Source organism: Pleurodeles waltl, chromosome 3_1 (assembly GCF_031143425.1).
Source record: "Pleurodeles waltl isolate 20211129_DDA chromosome 3_1, aPleWal1.hap1.20221129, whole genome shotgun sequence".
Classification (NCBI taxonomy): Eukaryota; Metazoa; Chordata; class Amphibia; order Caudata; family Salamandridae; genus Pleurodeles; species Pleurodeles waltl.
Genome location: NC_090440.1, coordinates 326,604,928 through 326,620,413, shown reverse-complemented (window position 1 = coordinate 326,620,413; position 15,486 = coordinate 326,604,928). Strand labels below are relative to the sequence as shown.

The following is a 15,486-nucleotide window of genomic DNA, read 5'->3' as shown; positions in this document are numbered from 1 at the left end:
GAGATCCAGTTTGTGAGGTTGAGGGCTGCGTCGTTGGGGTCGGTGGTGAGGGTGGGTTGGTTGGCGGCGAGTGCGGAGAAGAGTTGCTCTTCTGGGATCTTGTTCCACTGTCGACGAGGGATGGGTTGGGTGCGGAGGTGGCGGGTCTCGCGTCGGAATGTGAAGTGGACGCAGCTGTGGTCGGTCCAGAGTAGGGCGGAGGCGTGGCTGAAGAAGACGTGTTTGCTGGCGGAGAAGATGGGGTCAAGCGTGTGTCCGGTGATGTGGGTGGCGGTGTTCACCAGTTGTTTGAGGCCGAGGTTGGCGAGGTTGTCGAGCAGGGTGGTGGTGTTGGGGTCGTTGTTTTGTTCCAGATGGAAGTTGAGGTCACCTAGGAGGATGTAGTCCGGCGAGGCGAGGGCGTGCGGGGAGATGAAGTCGGCGATGGCGTCGCTGAAAGGGGCGCGTGGCCCGGGAGGACAGTAGATGAGGGATCCTCTGAGGGTGGTCCTCGGATCGGTGCGAATCTGAAAATGCAGGTGTTCAGCGGCGAGAGGGGTGTCTTCGGTGGAGGTGGTGACGCTGATGGAGTCTTTGAAGACGATGGCGATACCTCCTCCTACCTGGTCGGTGCGGTCTTTTCTGGAGATCTTGTAGCCTGCGGGGATGGCAGTGGCGATGTCAGGGGCCGAGGAGGCGTTCATCCAGGTCTCCGTGATGAAGGCGACATCCGGTGCTATGGAGTCCAGGAGGTCCCAGAGTTCAACGGCGTGTTTGTGGACGGAGCGAGCGTTGACTAGGATGCACTTGAGGTGGTTGATGGCGCGTGGGCTTGTGGTCGTGGTTGTTGCGTGGTGGAAGGTGCGTTTGCAGGAGTTGCAGGCGAAGGGTCCATGGGTGCGTTTGGGGTGAGCTTGGAAGCAAGTGTTGGAGCGTCCTGGGTTGAGGGCGTGGAGGGTGGTGGGGTCGTAGCGGGTCAGCGGGGCTTGGGAGAGCTGGGGACCAGAGTCGTGGCGCTGGGCACGGGACGGGCGCAGACGGGCGCAGACGGGCTTGCCTCTGGCGCGCCAGCGGCGCGCCCGCTGCGCAGATGCGCAGCGGCCGCCATATGAGGTAGGAGGGGGGGAGGGGTCAGGTGGGGGCGAATGGGAGCTGGGGGGCGGGGGCGTGCAGGAAGTCGCGGCGGGAAAGCGAGAGGGAGGGGGGGACAGGTAGAGTGAGAAGAGCTGGGGGAGGGGGGTTTAAGGGTGGAGGGGGGTGAGTGTTAGGAGGTTTAGGAGATAAGGGAGAAAGATAGGAGTAGGGTTGAGAAGATAGGGGAGGGGGGGTTGTAGAGGTGGGTGAGGGTGAGAGGTAGAGTGAGAGGATAGGAAGATAGGTAATAGAGGGGGTGAGGGAGGGGGGGAGAGATAGAGAAATAGATAGAGAAAATAGATAGATAGGGAAATCGATAGATAGGGAAATAGATAGAGAGATAGGAAGATAGGAGGAGGTGGAGAGTGAGGGAGTTAGATAGTGGGATAGAGAGATAGAGAGATAGGTAGATAGGAGGAGTGAGGGAGGTAGATAGTGAACGGGTTAGATAGGGGAGATAGAGAGGGGGATGCGAGTGGGGGAGGGGGATGAGGCAGGAGCAGGAGGGCAGGCGCGGGGAGAAGAGGACGGAGGAGGCAGAAGAGCCGAAGTCAGAAGACAAGAAGAACAGAAGACAAGAAGACAAAAGGAACAGAAGAACAGAAGACCGGAGGGAGAGAAGTAAGGAAGATCAGAAGACCGGAAGGTGAGAAGAAAGGAAGACCGGAAGAACACAGAAGAACACAGAAGAACACAGAAGAAGATACAGAAAACGAAAAACAGAGGGCAGAAGACCACAGAAGAAGATGAGGAAGAAGAGAAGTAGAGTGAAGACGGGGGAAAGAAGAGTACAGAAGAAGATTACAGACGAGGAGCGAGGAGGAAGAACAGAAGAACAGAGAAGAAGAAAAGAAGAAAAGAAGCAGGAGCAGGAGAGAGGGTGAGTAGCGCGGGGCAGAGCGAGGGGCTGGGAGGGGGGGGGTACTTACTGTGAGGTGGGTCTCAGGAACTCAGGAACCTGGAGGAGCTGCAGCGGCAGGGGGAGCGACCTACCCTTGGGTCAAGGGTCGCTACCACTGTCGCGCAGCGGCCGCCATATGAGGTAGGAGGGGGGGGAGGGGTCAGGTGGGGGCGAATGGGAGCTGGGGGGCGGGGGCGTGCAGGAGGTCGCGGCGGGAAAGCGCGAGGGAGGGGGGGACAGGTAGAGTGAGAAGAGCTGGGGGAGGGGGGTTTAAGGGTGGAGGGGGGTGAGTGTTAGGAGGTTTAGGAGATAAGGGAGAAAGATAGGAGTAGGGTTGAGAAGATAGGGGAGGGGGGGTTGTAGAGGTGGGTGAGGGTGAGAGGTAGAGTGAGAGGATAGGAAGATAGGTAATAGAGGGGGTGAGGGAGGGGGGGAGAGATAGAGAAATAGATAGAGAAAATAGATAGATAGGGAAATAGATAGAGAGATAGGAAGATAGGAGGAGGTGGAGAGTGAGGGAGTTAGATAGTGGGATAGAGAGATAGAGAGATAGGTAGATAGGAGGAGTGAGGGAGGTAGATAGTGAACGGGTTAGATAGGGGAGATAGAGAGGGGGATGTGAGTGGGGGAGGGGGATGAGGCAGGAGCAGGAGGGCAGGCGCGGGGAGAAGAGGACGGAGGAGGCAGAAGAGCCGAAGTCAGAAGACAAGAAGAACAGAAGACAAGAAGACAAGAAGAACAGAAGAACAGAAGACCGGAAGGAGAGAAGAAAGGAAGATCAGAAGACCGGAAGGAGAGAAGAAAGGAAGACCGGAAGAACACAGAAGAACACAGAAGAACACAGAAGAAGATACAGAAAACGAAGAACAGAGGGCAGAAGACCACAGAAGAAGATGAGGAAGAAGAGAAGTAGAGTGAAGACGGGGGAAAGAAGAGTACAGAAGAAGATTACAGACGAGGAGCGAGGAGGAAGAACAGAAGAACAGAGAAGAAGAAAAGAAGCTGGAGCAGGAGAGAGGGTGAGTACCGCGGGGCAGAGCGAGGGGCTGGGAGGGGGGGGGGTACTTACTGTGAGGTGGGTCTCAGGAACCTGGAGGAGCTGCAGCGGCAGGGGGAGCGACCTACCCTTGGGTCAAGGGTCGCTACCACTGTCGCGCAGCGGCCGCCATATGAGGTAGGAGGGGGGGGGAGGGGTCAGGTGGGGGCGAATGGGAGCTGGGGGGCGGGGGCGTGCAGGAGGTCGCGGCGGGAAAGCGCGAGGGAGGGGGGGGACAGGTAGAGTGAGAAGAGCTGGGGGAGGGGGGTTTAAGGGTGGAGGGGGGTGAGTGTTAGGAGGTTTAGGAGATAAGGGAGAAAGATAGGAGTAGGGTTGAGAAGATAGGGGAGGGGGTGTTGTAGAGGTGGGTGAGGGTGAGAGGTAGAGTGAGAGGATAGGAAGATAGGTAATAGAGGGGGTGAGGGAGGGGGGGAGAGATAGAGAAATAGATAGAGAAAAATAGATAGATAGGGAAATAGATAGATAGGGAAATCGATAGATAGGGAAATAGATAGAGAGATAGGAAGATAGGAGGAGGTGGAGAGTGAGGGAGTTAGATAGTGGGATAGAGAGATAGAGAGATAGGAAGATAGGAGGAGTGAGGGAGGTAGATAGTGAACGGGTTAGATAGGGGAGATAGAGAGGGGGATGCGAGTGGGGTAGGGGGATGAGGCAGGAGCAGGAGGGCAGGCGCGGGGAGAAGAGGACGGAGGAGGCAGAAGAGCCGAAGTCAGAAGACAAGAAGAACAGAAGACAAGAAGACAAGAAGAACAGAAGAACAGAAGAACAGAAGAACAGAAGAACAGAAGACCGGAAGGAGAGAAGAAAGGAAGATCAGAAGACCGGAAGGAGAGAAGAAAGGAAGACCGGAAGAACACAGAAGAACACAGAAGAACACAGAAGAAGATACAGAAAACGAAGAACAGAGGGCAGAAGACCACAGAAGAAGATGAGGAAGAAGAGAAGTAGAGTGAAGACGGGGGAAAGAAGAGTACAGAAGAAGATTACAGACGAGGAGCGAGGAGGAAGAACAGAAGAACAGAGAAGAAGAAAAGAAGCAGGAGAGAGGGTGAGTAGCGCGGGGCAGAGCGAGGGGCTGGGAGGGGGGGGGTACTTACTGTGAGTTAGGTCTCAGGAACTCAGGAACCTGGAGGAGCTGCAGCGGCAGGGGGAGCGACCTACCCTTGGGTCAAGGGTCGCTACCACTGTCGCGCAGCGGCCGCCATATGAGGTAGGGGGGGGAGGGGTCAGGTGGGGGCGAATGGGAGCTGGGGGGCGGGGGCGTGCAGGAGGTCGCGGCGGGAAAGCGCGAGGGAGGGGGGACAGGTAGAGTGAGAAGAGCTGGGGGAGGGGGGTTTAAGGGTGGAGGGGGGTGAGTGTTAGGAGGTTTAGGAGATAAGGGAGAAAGATAGGAGTAGGGTTGAGAAGATAGGGGAGGGGGGGTTGTAGAGGTGGGTGAGGGTGAGAGGTAGAGTGAGAGGATATGAAGATAGGTAATAGAGGGGGTGAGGGAGGGGGGGAGAGATAGAGAAATAGATAGAGAAAATAGATAGATAGGGAAATAGATAGAGAGATAGGAAGATAGGAGGAGGTGGAGAGTGAGGGAGTTAGATAGTGGGATAGAGAGATAGAGAGATAGGTAGATAGGAGGAGTGAGGGAGGTAGATAGTGAACGGGTTAGATAGGGGAGATAGAGAGGGGGATGCGAGTGGGGGAGGGGGATGAGGCAGGAGCAGGAGGGCAGGCGCGGGGAGAAGAGGACGGAGGAGGCAGAAGAGCCGAAGTCAGAAGACAAGAAGAACAGAAGACAAGAAGACAAGAAGAACAGAAGAACAGAAGACCGGAAGGAGAGAAGAAAGGAAGATCAGAAGACCGGAAGGAGAGAAGAAAGGAAGACCGGAAGAACACAGAAGAACACAGAAGAACACAGAAGAAGATACAGAAAACGAAGAACAGAGGGCAGAAGACCACAGAAGAAGATGAGGAAGAAGAGAAGTAGAGGGAAGACGGGGGAAAGAAGAGTACAGAAGAAGATTACAGACGAGGAGCGAGGAGGAAGAACAGAAGAACAGAGAAGAAGAAAAGAAGAAAAGAAGCAGGAGCAGGAGAGAGGGTGAGTAGCGCAGGGCAGAGCGAGGGGCTGGGAGGGGGGGGGTACTTACTGTGAGGTGGGTCTCAGGAACCTGGAGGAGCTGCAGCGGCAGGGGGAGCGACCTACCCTTGGGTCAAGGGTCGCTACCACTGTTGCGCAGCGGCCGCCATATGAGGTAGGAGGGGGGGGAGGGGTCAGGTGGGGGCGAATGGGAGCTGGGGGGCGGGGGCGTGCAGGAGGTCGCGGCGGGAAAGCGAGAGGGGGGGGACAGGTAGAGTGAGAAGAGCTGTGGGAGGGGGGTTTAAGGGTGGAGGGGGGTGAGTGTTAGGAGGTTTAGGACATAAGGGAGAAAGATAGGAGTAGGGTTGAGAAGATAGGGGAGGGGGGGTTGTAGAGGTGGGTGAGGGTGAGAGGTAGAGTGAGAGGATAGGAAGATAGGTAATAGAGGGGGTGAGGGAGGGGGGGGAGAGATAGAGAAATAGATAGAGAAAATAGATAGATAGGGAAATCGATAGATAGGGAAATAGATAGAGAGATAGGAAGATAGGAGGAGGTGGAGAGTGAGGGAGTTAGATAGTGGGATAGAGAGATAGGTAGATAGGTAGATAGGAGGAGTGAGGGAGGTAGATAGTGAACGGGTTAGATAGGGGAGATAGAGAGGGGGATGCGAGTGGGGGAGGGGGATGAGGCAGGAGCAGGAGGGCAGGCGCGGGGAGAAGAGGACGGAGGAGGCAGAAGAGCCGAAGTCAGAAGACAAGAAGAACAGAAGACAAGAAGACAAGAAGAACAGAAGAACAGAAGACCGGAAGGAGAGAAGAAAGGAAGATCAGAAGACCGGAAGGAGAGAAGAAAGGAAGACCGGAAGAACACAGAAGAACACAGAAGAACACAGAAGAAGATACAGAAAACGAAGAACAGAGGGCAGAAGACCACAGAAGAAGATGAGGAAGAAGAGAAGTAGAGTGAAGACGGGGGAAAGAAGAGTACAGAAGAAGATTACAGACGAGGAGCGAGGAGGAAGAACAGAAGAACAGAGAAGAAGAAAAGAAGAAAAGAAGCAGGAGCAGGAGAGAGGGTGAGTAGCGCGGGGCAGAGCGAGGGGCTGGGAGGGGGGGGGTACTTACTGTGAGGTGGGTCTCAGGAACTCAGGAACCTGGAGGAGCTGCAGCGGCAGGGGGAGCGACCTACCCTTGGGTAGCGTCACAATGGTAACTCCGAACATGGCCATGTAACATGTCTAGGATCACGGAATTGTCACCCCAATACCATTCTGGTATTGGGGGGACAATTCCATGCATCCCCAGGTCTCTAGCACAGAACCGGGGTACTGCTCAACTGCCTTTCCGGGGATTCCACTGCAGCTACTGCAGTTTCTGTCCCCCGGGGGCCTGGGCAGCCCAGTCCCAGGAAGGTAGAACAAAGGATTTCCTCTGAGAGAGGGTGTTACACCCTCTCCCTTTGGAAATAGGTGTGAAGGGCTGGGGAGGAGTAGCCTCCCCCAGCCTCTGGAAATGCTTTGATGGGCACAGATGGTGTCCATCTCTGCAGAAGCCAGTCTACACCAGTTCAGAGATCCCCCAGCCCTGCTCTGGCGCGAAAGTGGACAAAGGAAAGGGGAGTGACCACTCCCCTGACCAGTACCTCCCAGGGGAGGTGCCCAGAGCTCCTCCAGTGTGTCTGAGACCTCTGCCATCTTGGATTCAGAGGTGTTGGGGCACAATGGACAGCTCTGAGTGGCCAGTGCCAGCAGGTGACGTCAGAGACCCCTCCTGATAGGTGCTTACCTCTTTCAGTAGCCAAGCCTCCTTTCTCAGTAGCCAAACCTCCTTTTTGGGCTATTTAGGGTCTCTCCTCTGGGCTATTCCTCAGATAACGAATGCAATCACCAGAGTTCCTCTGCACTTCCCTCTTCGACTTCTGCCAAGGATCGATCGCCGACTGCTCCAGGACGCCTGCAAAACCGCAACAAAGTAGCAAGACGACTACCAGCAACATTGTAGCGCCTCATCCTGCTGGCTTTCTGGACTGTTTCCTGGTGGTGCATGCTCTGAGGGCTGTCTGCCTTCACCGTGCACTGGAAGCCACACAGTAATCTCCTGTGGGTCAACTGAATCTTCCCCCTGCCAACGCAGGCACCAAACTTCTGCATCACCAGTCCTCTGGGCCCCCTCTCATCCTGACGAGCGTGGTCCCTGGAACACAGGAGCTGGGTCCAAGTGTCTCCCACAGTCCAGTGGTTCTTCTGTCCAAATTTGGTGGAGGTAAGACCTTGGCTCCCCACGCCAGACAGTAATCCTGTGTACTGCGTGATCTGCAGCTGCCCCGGCTTTTGTGCACTTTTCCAAGGATTCCTTTGTGCACAGCCTAGCCTGGGTCCCCAGCACTCTGTCCTGCATTGCCCAACTCGCTGAATTGGACTCTGACGTCGTGGGACCCTCCTTTGTGACTCTGAGTCGACCGCTGTCCTCAGATCTTCTAAGTGCCTGTTCTGGTACTTCAGCGGGTGCTGCCTGCTTCTGCGTGGCTCTCTGAGTTGCGGAGCGCCCCCTCTGTCTCCTCCTCCAAGGGGCGACATCCTGGTCCTCCCTAGTCCCCACCAGCATCCAAAATCCTCAATAACGACTCTTGCAACTAGCAAGGTTTTTTTGCGATATTTCTGTGTGGAAACACTTCTGCATCCTCCAGCACGCCACGGGACATCTTCTGACCAAAGGAGAAGTTCCTGGCACCTTCCGTTGTTGCAGAATCTTTGGCTTCTTCCACCCGGAGGCAGCCCTTTTGCACCTTCATCCGGGGTTTAGTGGGCTCCTGCCCCCCCCCCCTGGACACTTGCGTGACTCTTGGACTTGGTCCCCTTCCTTTACAGGTCCTCAGGTCCAGGAATCCACCTTCAGTGTTTTGCTGGTGGTTGTGGTTCTTACAGAATCCCCTATCTCGACTATACTGTCTTTCTGGGGTAATAGGGGAACTTTACTCCTACTTTTCAGGGTCTTGAGGTGAGGTATCTTGGACACCCTTACTGTTTTCTCACAGTCCTAGCGACCCTCTGCAACCTCCCATAGGTCTGGGGTCCATTCGTGATTCGCATTCCACTTTTGGAGTATATGGTTTGTGTTGCCCCTAGGCCTATGTCTACCTATTGCATCCTATTGTGATTCTACATTGTTTGCACTACTTTTCTTACTGTTACTTACCTGTTTTGGGTTTGTGTACATATAATTTGTGTATATTACTTACCTCCTAAGTGAGGGTATCCTCTTAGATACTTTTGGCCTATTGTCACTAAAATAAAGTACCTTTATTTTTAGTATCTCTGAGTATTGTGTTTCCTTGTGATATTGTGCTATATGATATAAGTGGTATAGTAGGAGCTTTGCATGTCTCGTAGTTCAGCCTAAGCTGCTTTGCCATAGCTAGCTCTGTCAGCCTAGCTGCTAGAAACACCTCTATTCTACTAATAAGGTATAACTGGACCTGGCACAAGGTGTAAGTACCACAAGGTACCCACTATAAGCCAGGCCAGCCTCCTACAACTGGATCAACAGTAATTGGCAGCGATATTGCATCTAGAGCTGCTCTAGCTCCTGCATTCTGTGGAAGAGTTCCTCCCATACTCTGATTCATTACCGGAGTCAAATCTGACTGTGTCCCTGTTAATGGTGTAAACCTTGGAATACCCTGTGGCTGTGCCTGGGGCATCAACATCGGAGTTGGCTCAGTCTGGACCAGCAATGGTCTTGGAACCACTTGCTCCTTAGGCACCACCAAGTTTGAAGTTGTCTCAAGAATCAGTACTTCAGGATAAATTCTCTGTATCGGTGGCAGATGCATCTGTGCCTGAACTACCGAAGCAGTCAACACATTAGGAGGACTCTGCACCACACCTTGTACCTGTCCATTATCAACCAGTACCCATTGCCTGTGCCGGGGCAGTTGGATCAGAGCTAGTACTTGGTCCCCTCTCATGCACCGCATATGGTGGAGGTCGGTCCCTTAGCATCTGAGTAATAAGATCCTCGTCATCTGAGTCTTCCTCTACTATGGAAGCTTTTTTCGCCATTTTTACTCCCAGACGAACTCTTATCACTTTTGCTAGCCTCATTTTTCCCTTCCATCTCATCTTTCTCTGTGATAGCAGGAAACAACTTAACATGCTGCAATGTCACTGTTCTCCACTTCTTCTGTTCCCAATCCCATCTCGCTTCTGCTATAGACTTCTCTACCCTGCTTATTCTCCTCTGAAACTTTATTTCCTGCTGCTGTCTTGTTATCAGCTCCCAAACTGTTATTGCCTCAAACTGTGCCGGTCTCGGAAGGGGCCTTGTTTCATACAGCGCCATCTGCAACTGATCTAAAATTCTCAAACTAAACGTTCCATGCTCAGGAAACGCTAAAGCTCCTTGTTTCTATGTCAATTTGCACCATTGCTTTAACCAAAGACATGGTGCGACACCTCGCTCCTCCTTCAGAATATAAGCCGGAGAATTTTCCGGTGGGGTAGGCTCCCCCACAGTCGCCTTAATGTATGTATCTCCCTTCAGGGCTCTCTTGAACGCTTTGAAAAACTTCATCTTTTCTACTTGTGGATATTCGAATCGAATCTGGAAATGACATTTACTCCCAAGATTCCCTTCTCCCATGTTCTCAACCATTTGTCTCTCACGGACAGCTGCCAATCCGTGCGCGATCCTTCTCACTAACCAACCTATCCCAGCGCAGCTTTACTGACATCACACTCACACATACTGCGGCTGACAAAGTCTTGCGGCTTGTCCTCCTAAACTCCAATTCACACAAAACTAATGCAACTTATTGCAAGCACTAACCAAACCAATAACCAAAAAACAAATCTGCCGGTTTACTACAAGAAGGTAACACGATCGCTTCAAAGACCTTACGGATTTTCACTGATGGCCCTTTCGCTCATGCAGCTATTCCTCTTTCTTGGTCTCCCACATTCGCAAGCAAAATTTGACATGCAAATTTTACTCTCAACTGATCAATGGGTCAGTCCTGGTGCACACAGGACTCGCCAAATTTCAGTCGAAGATTTCTCTCGTCCATTTTAACTCTCACACCGACTTGTTGATCATGCCCGATCAACCTACTAAACCAGACAGATTACAACATATGACCAAGTGTCTCCTACACTTGTCAATATATTCTGGAGTCTTAGAGCACACAGGGTCCGCACATCAACAACCATGTGGAAATATTTTTGAGCACGAAGCGCCACACACATATGAAGTTCAACGACTTCCCTACTCTCATACTGCGGAGTACGCACACTCCTACTAAAACTTCATATGGAGAACGTAGACTCCCTATTTTCCCTCACATACGTCACAATTCACCCGCGATTTGCATAAGCTGTGCAAGCGCAACCTATCACTCTCACACTATCACTAAAACACAAAGAACATACCCAACGCTACTAGCGGGATCCAGGATCTGGGAAAGTCATTTCTGGGCTTAAGGGGACATCATCTTTGCTACAATTGCCATTTCAGAAAACAAAATCCAAATCTCAATAATGAATAACTAACCAATCTTAAACTACCACCATAACCATCTAACTAGTTCTCCAAGGAAGCTAACCATCAAGTTGCTACCAAAAACTGTTAGCTCGCCTGGTCCTTAATAAGTAAACTTACAAGGGGACGCGCAAAGGTCGATGAACCTTTTGATTCTCATGAAGTATCCTAGCTAGGGTATGGTCGGTGTTCCAAATGGTCAATACACAAACTCAATAAACATTAGTCATCATTATTAATGAATCAATTAAATGTCACACCATGACCTTTCAGACATGAATAACCACAACTTGTTATACATTTTAGTGATTTTATTTCCCTATTAGTTACAATACTAAGCCATGAGATTAATTCAATGCAATTCAATTCAATCAAAATCCGTGTTAATTTATTAGAAGCCGCCGAAAACATAATCTAATCAAAACTTGCATCAAAGAGTATTCTAAAGCATTACCATGGTCAACAGAAGAAACAAAGACAATAGATCTTTTCTAATCATAGAGGTCAGCAAAACAGTCCGTCAACCATTTTTCTCTGAATCTGTCAAACGTCATTTAAGAAAACCTCATCTAACCCAGATTAGCATCAGCATGTGGGACTTCATGCAAAAACAATTTAGAAACAGGAATTTAGAAAACATCTATCTAAGTACTATTTAGACAGCGCAGTTGGTACCTAAAAAGGAAAGGCACAAAAATATAATTCAGTCACATTGTCATATCTACCTAGCCTCAGTATGGATCAGCAACAGAGCCAGTCTTTGTCTTCAGGTCATCAATCCATGAACATCACATCAGGCTCTCAAGAGTATGAGCCCAATGACAGAATCTCAAATCATCTCTGGGATCTCGTAGTCTTGCTCTCTTAGCATCTAACATCTCCAATCTAGCATCTCCTGTCTCGTCTCTCTGTCACGTTGTTATATCTAAGTTACCCAGACTATCCCTCAATTTCCAATTGGTCAATTAATCACAAGTTATGACTCTATCCAATAGTTGTACTATTCCAGATCTATGTTTTCTAATATTTCACAGTTCACATGTCGTTGATTAGTCTGCTTTACGATGTCCTATTCATCCGGCTCGTCAGGTATCAAAAATGTTGCATCTTCTTCTCCAGTCAGTGCCTTCATTGTTAGAGTCCCGGGAAAGTCCATCTCATGCACGTTATACATTATTGGTTACAATTACTAGAACATCATCTCCTGTCCGTCGGTTCTCACAAAAAGGTCTAGTTAAGCATTTCATTAAAACAATGAGCAGTTCAAGGTCAGTTCATTTCGTCAGCATATTTCTATTAGACGCTAGGAAATTCAGCTTTCTGCATGGCAAGACTAGGCAAAGACACTCGCTAAATTAAGAGCTACAATTATTGCAAGACATAGGTTATAACTCTCAATATTACATTTTATTACATAATTTTAATACGTTTTCCATATTTCATGTATGTTAATCACTCATTTAGTACATTTTGTGAATTCTAGTGGCCATTCTCTGAGGTCACAATTTCAAACGTGCACATTATTTTTCTACTTTGAACATTTTTTAACAAATTCATTAGTAGAACACATAAACATTCATTAATAATTTTTAATTAAGTCATTTGTGTTAACACATCACAGAAATGTGAGGCAAATGTGTGTTTTTTAGCCAATGTCTAAATTTTGCAAGGGTTTTTTGGTTAAAAAAAAAAGTGTGAGAACCACATAGGTCTCACCATTCAGAAATGTCCGGCTATGATAGATTTGCCAGGATCGCGGCTGAGCTAGGGTCCAAAATTTGCAGCTATTCACATAATTCTTTTGTAAACTGGCCATCATGAAAAGAACCTAGGGACCTGCACAAGAGGAAATATTTTACACATTAGGAAAAGCACTAACACTGTTAACGTCTTCATTTCAATGACCACGGTTGAAAGATATGTCAAAGTACGGATAGCGAACAGTAACAAAGTGCAAATTACTTTTGTCTTTACCCTACTCCCGGAGCAGTTACGCCCGCATAATTAGTTGTGATAACAAACAGGCTCCGGTGCCTTGGTACAAGTTCGCTCTCGGTGAAAGTACCAAAAAACACATACATGCACTGCCAGTCGCATCATCGTGTATGCATTTATTTTATACAGCGTCTTATAAACCTTGACGAGGCGTTAAAACGTTTGGGGAGGGGGGGGGGTTATCATAAACAAATAGCAAATTAAACAAATCATATATATTTGCATGATGGTGATGTTGTTTCGTGCACTAACACGTAATAATAGATACAACATAAACCGAAAATATGTGAAAAAACGATACAAGGCTAGACATAATCAAACACACCCAACACCTATCCGCTCACTGAATGAGCTAGAAGCACTGCAGCTCAATACTTTGCCAGGGGGCATTGGCAGGCTCTCTGAGACCCTCCAGCCAATGAAAATTCAAATGGATTTCTTCCTGCCAATCATAGGCCACTGCGTAATCTGTGGCGTCCCAGATCCATTGAACATAGGACAAGAATCACGGGAGCAAATCAGAGGCCACGCTGCCGGAGCCGGAGTCCTACAGCCAATAAGCAACTGAAAATAACTCCCACAACCGATCGCAGGCCACCACACTTTTCCCACTTTCCAAGGATTATGTTACCGTCTGCTTGATTGGTGGGGTTTATTGAGGTGCTATTTCTCTGGTCCTGTTCACCGTAATTACCGTAATCATCGGACAAAGGACGTCTGTGAAAGGAGAAATAACGGACAAGACATTATAGTCTCGTATGACGGCTGACCATGGAAGTTATAAACAGGTGGTCACATTAAAGAGGACGCGCTGGATGTATGAATAATTAAAGCTCGCCATTTCCTCGCCATGCACCTGCACCAGGTTCTCACCGGCGCCGTTAACCCCGGAGACAACTGCTATTCAGTGGGCAGTTTCAACGACACTCCGTTCACGGTAAGAAGCTCCCACTTCTCTTCAGGGATTTGCAATATTTAACAGAATAGCTTAATTTCAGGGAGCGCAGGTTCTCCGGTGAACATGGGGCAGCCTTCCACAAAACGCTGTAATACCTTCTTGGTACTTTACCTCCCCCCTCCCCGAAGTTGTTCTGGCACGACTTGGAGAGAATATCATAGTTAACCTACCGCCAGACCAACATGAGGCTGAGGATGCTATTTCACTAAGACCTTTTATATATGGGGTCGCACAGACGCATGTCATAGGTTGTTTAGAGCTCCACATGCACCAGATGCAAGGGTTGGAAATAGCTGCTCTGTATCCGGCGCCGTGAGCTGCCGGAGAAGAAATTGGAAAACCCATATGGTTTGCCTGAGAGTACCTGAGCCAGACCATGGTCTGCTTGAATTAGGTTGGCTATTTCCATAGGGGCTTCTAGACCTTTTCTTGCATCTCTTTCGGGGGACCTTTGTATTTTTTTCTTGGCACCTACCCAGTGATAGTTGCTAGTGATAATGAGATGCACTGGCATGATCAAACCACGACGCATGGTGATTGAGTTGGTGTCTCACCGATTCCCGCAGCGGCAAAGTGACCTACTGTGATGCGTGGCACCTTCAGTCAGTACTGACCTTTTAGAGAACAGCATTGTGGGACTTGTATACAATCTGGGGCCTAAAATCTTCACTTCGTAAATATTTTTGTTGAAAAACCCAGAATTTGAGGAAGATGTGTAACGTGAAACGAGGCATCACTGTTGACTCATCTGACCTGGACACGGTTTGGATGTATCTGCGCTCCTTACAAATTAACAGGGTGCTAAACACCGAAGATGCGAAAGCTTGAATGGGACCTTACTACAGCTGCTTTTCAACAGCCTGTATACTGCAACAAGTGCCTGTTTGTAGCTATCCTGGCACCAGCTACAAAAGATGTTTAAGCTTCCTTAACAACAGACCAAGTTAGGAATTCTCTGGCAGCTCCAACGTGCTTAAAAACAAAACAAAAAAACTGTTGTAGTACTGAACTTGAGAGTTGCTACAGTGGCATGCTATTATACATCTGTGTGCTATAAAGCTTCACACTGCAAAACCCATTGGCTGCTGCTAAAGCTCACCTGGTTTTAAAATATTTTCTGTGCTTTCTTGTCCTAGCACCATCACAGAGGCTCTGAATTTTGGCCTGACATCTGGATGGTGCTAGGCAAATCCTGTCTCCAAGATCAATTTCTGCGAAGGCTTCCTGGGCGGCTACAGAAACAGTAACACACAACATGAAAGATATTAAGGCCCTTGTGCATCACAGCAAAATAACGATTCCGTTTACTTCACAGCAAACACATGGGTTGCTAGAGCGTCAATGATACCACCAAACGCGGGTCATATTGGAGCTCTCACCAAGTCTATTTTCCGATAGAGCTGTTTTAGCATTGGAAAAGATAAACTTAAAAGGTACTAAACCTAGTAGGTACTAACGCTTTTTTGCTACAAATCCCAGGTACTGCTGCTGCCCTTAAATGCTACGTGTACATGCTGCTGGTGCCAAGTATATGCACTAATAGAACTTGCCGGCCACCTTATTATTATAGAAGCTGTTAGTACTACTTTGGTGCTACATTTGAGTGGCTCCTCACACTGCACTGTCACCAAATATAAGGGGTTTAGAAAAGCTGTCCTGTAACTAAATGTGGTAGGTTGCTAGAGCTTCCCTGACACCAAAGTAACTCAAATGCCCAAACTACCCTTTCATTTCCCCATGACCCCCACCAGGTCATCCAAAATGTGTTTATTGTAAGTGGAATATCTTGAAAATCACTTACTTTTCGTGTCGGAGCATTCAAAGCTTGCATGACTTTTCCAATTACGCATGTTCTTT

At 49.3% G+C, this 15,486-nt stretch overlaps 1 protein-coding gene across 2 annotated transcripts in view; it reads left to right on the top strand.

Moving 5' to 3' along the window:
* Positions 1-13,300: 13,300 nt before the first annotated feature.
* DMXL2 (Dmx like 2) overlaps positions 13,301-15,486 on the top strand; it is a 1,615,381-nt gene continuing 1,613,195 nt past the window's right edge. For both annotated transcript variants that reach the window (XM_069222485.1, XM_069222484.1), the window contains exon 1: positions 13,301-13,608. In XM_069222485.1, coding sequence (XP_069078586.1) covers positions 13,522-13,608 — 87 coding nt within the window. In that variant the 5' untranslated portion in view covers positions 13,301-13,521. The remainder of the gene's footprint in view (positions 13,609-15,486) is intronic.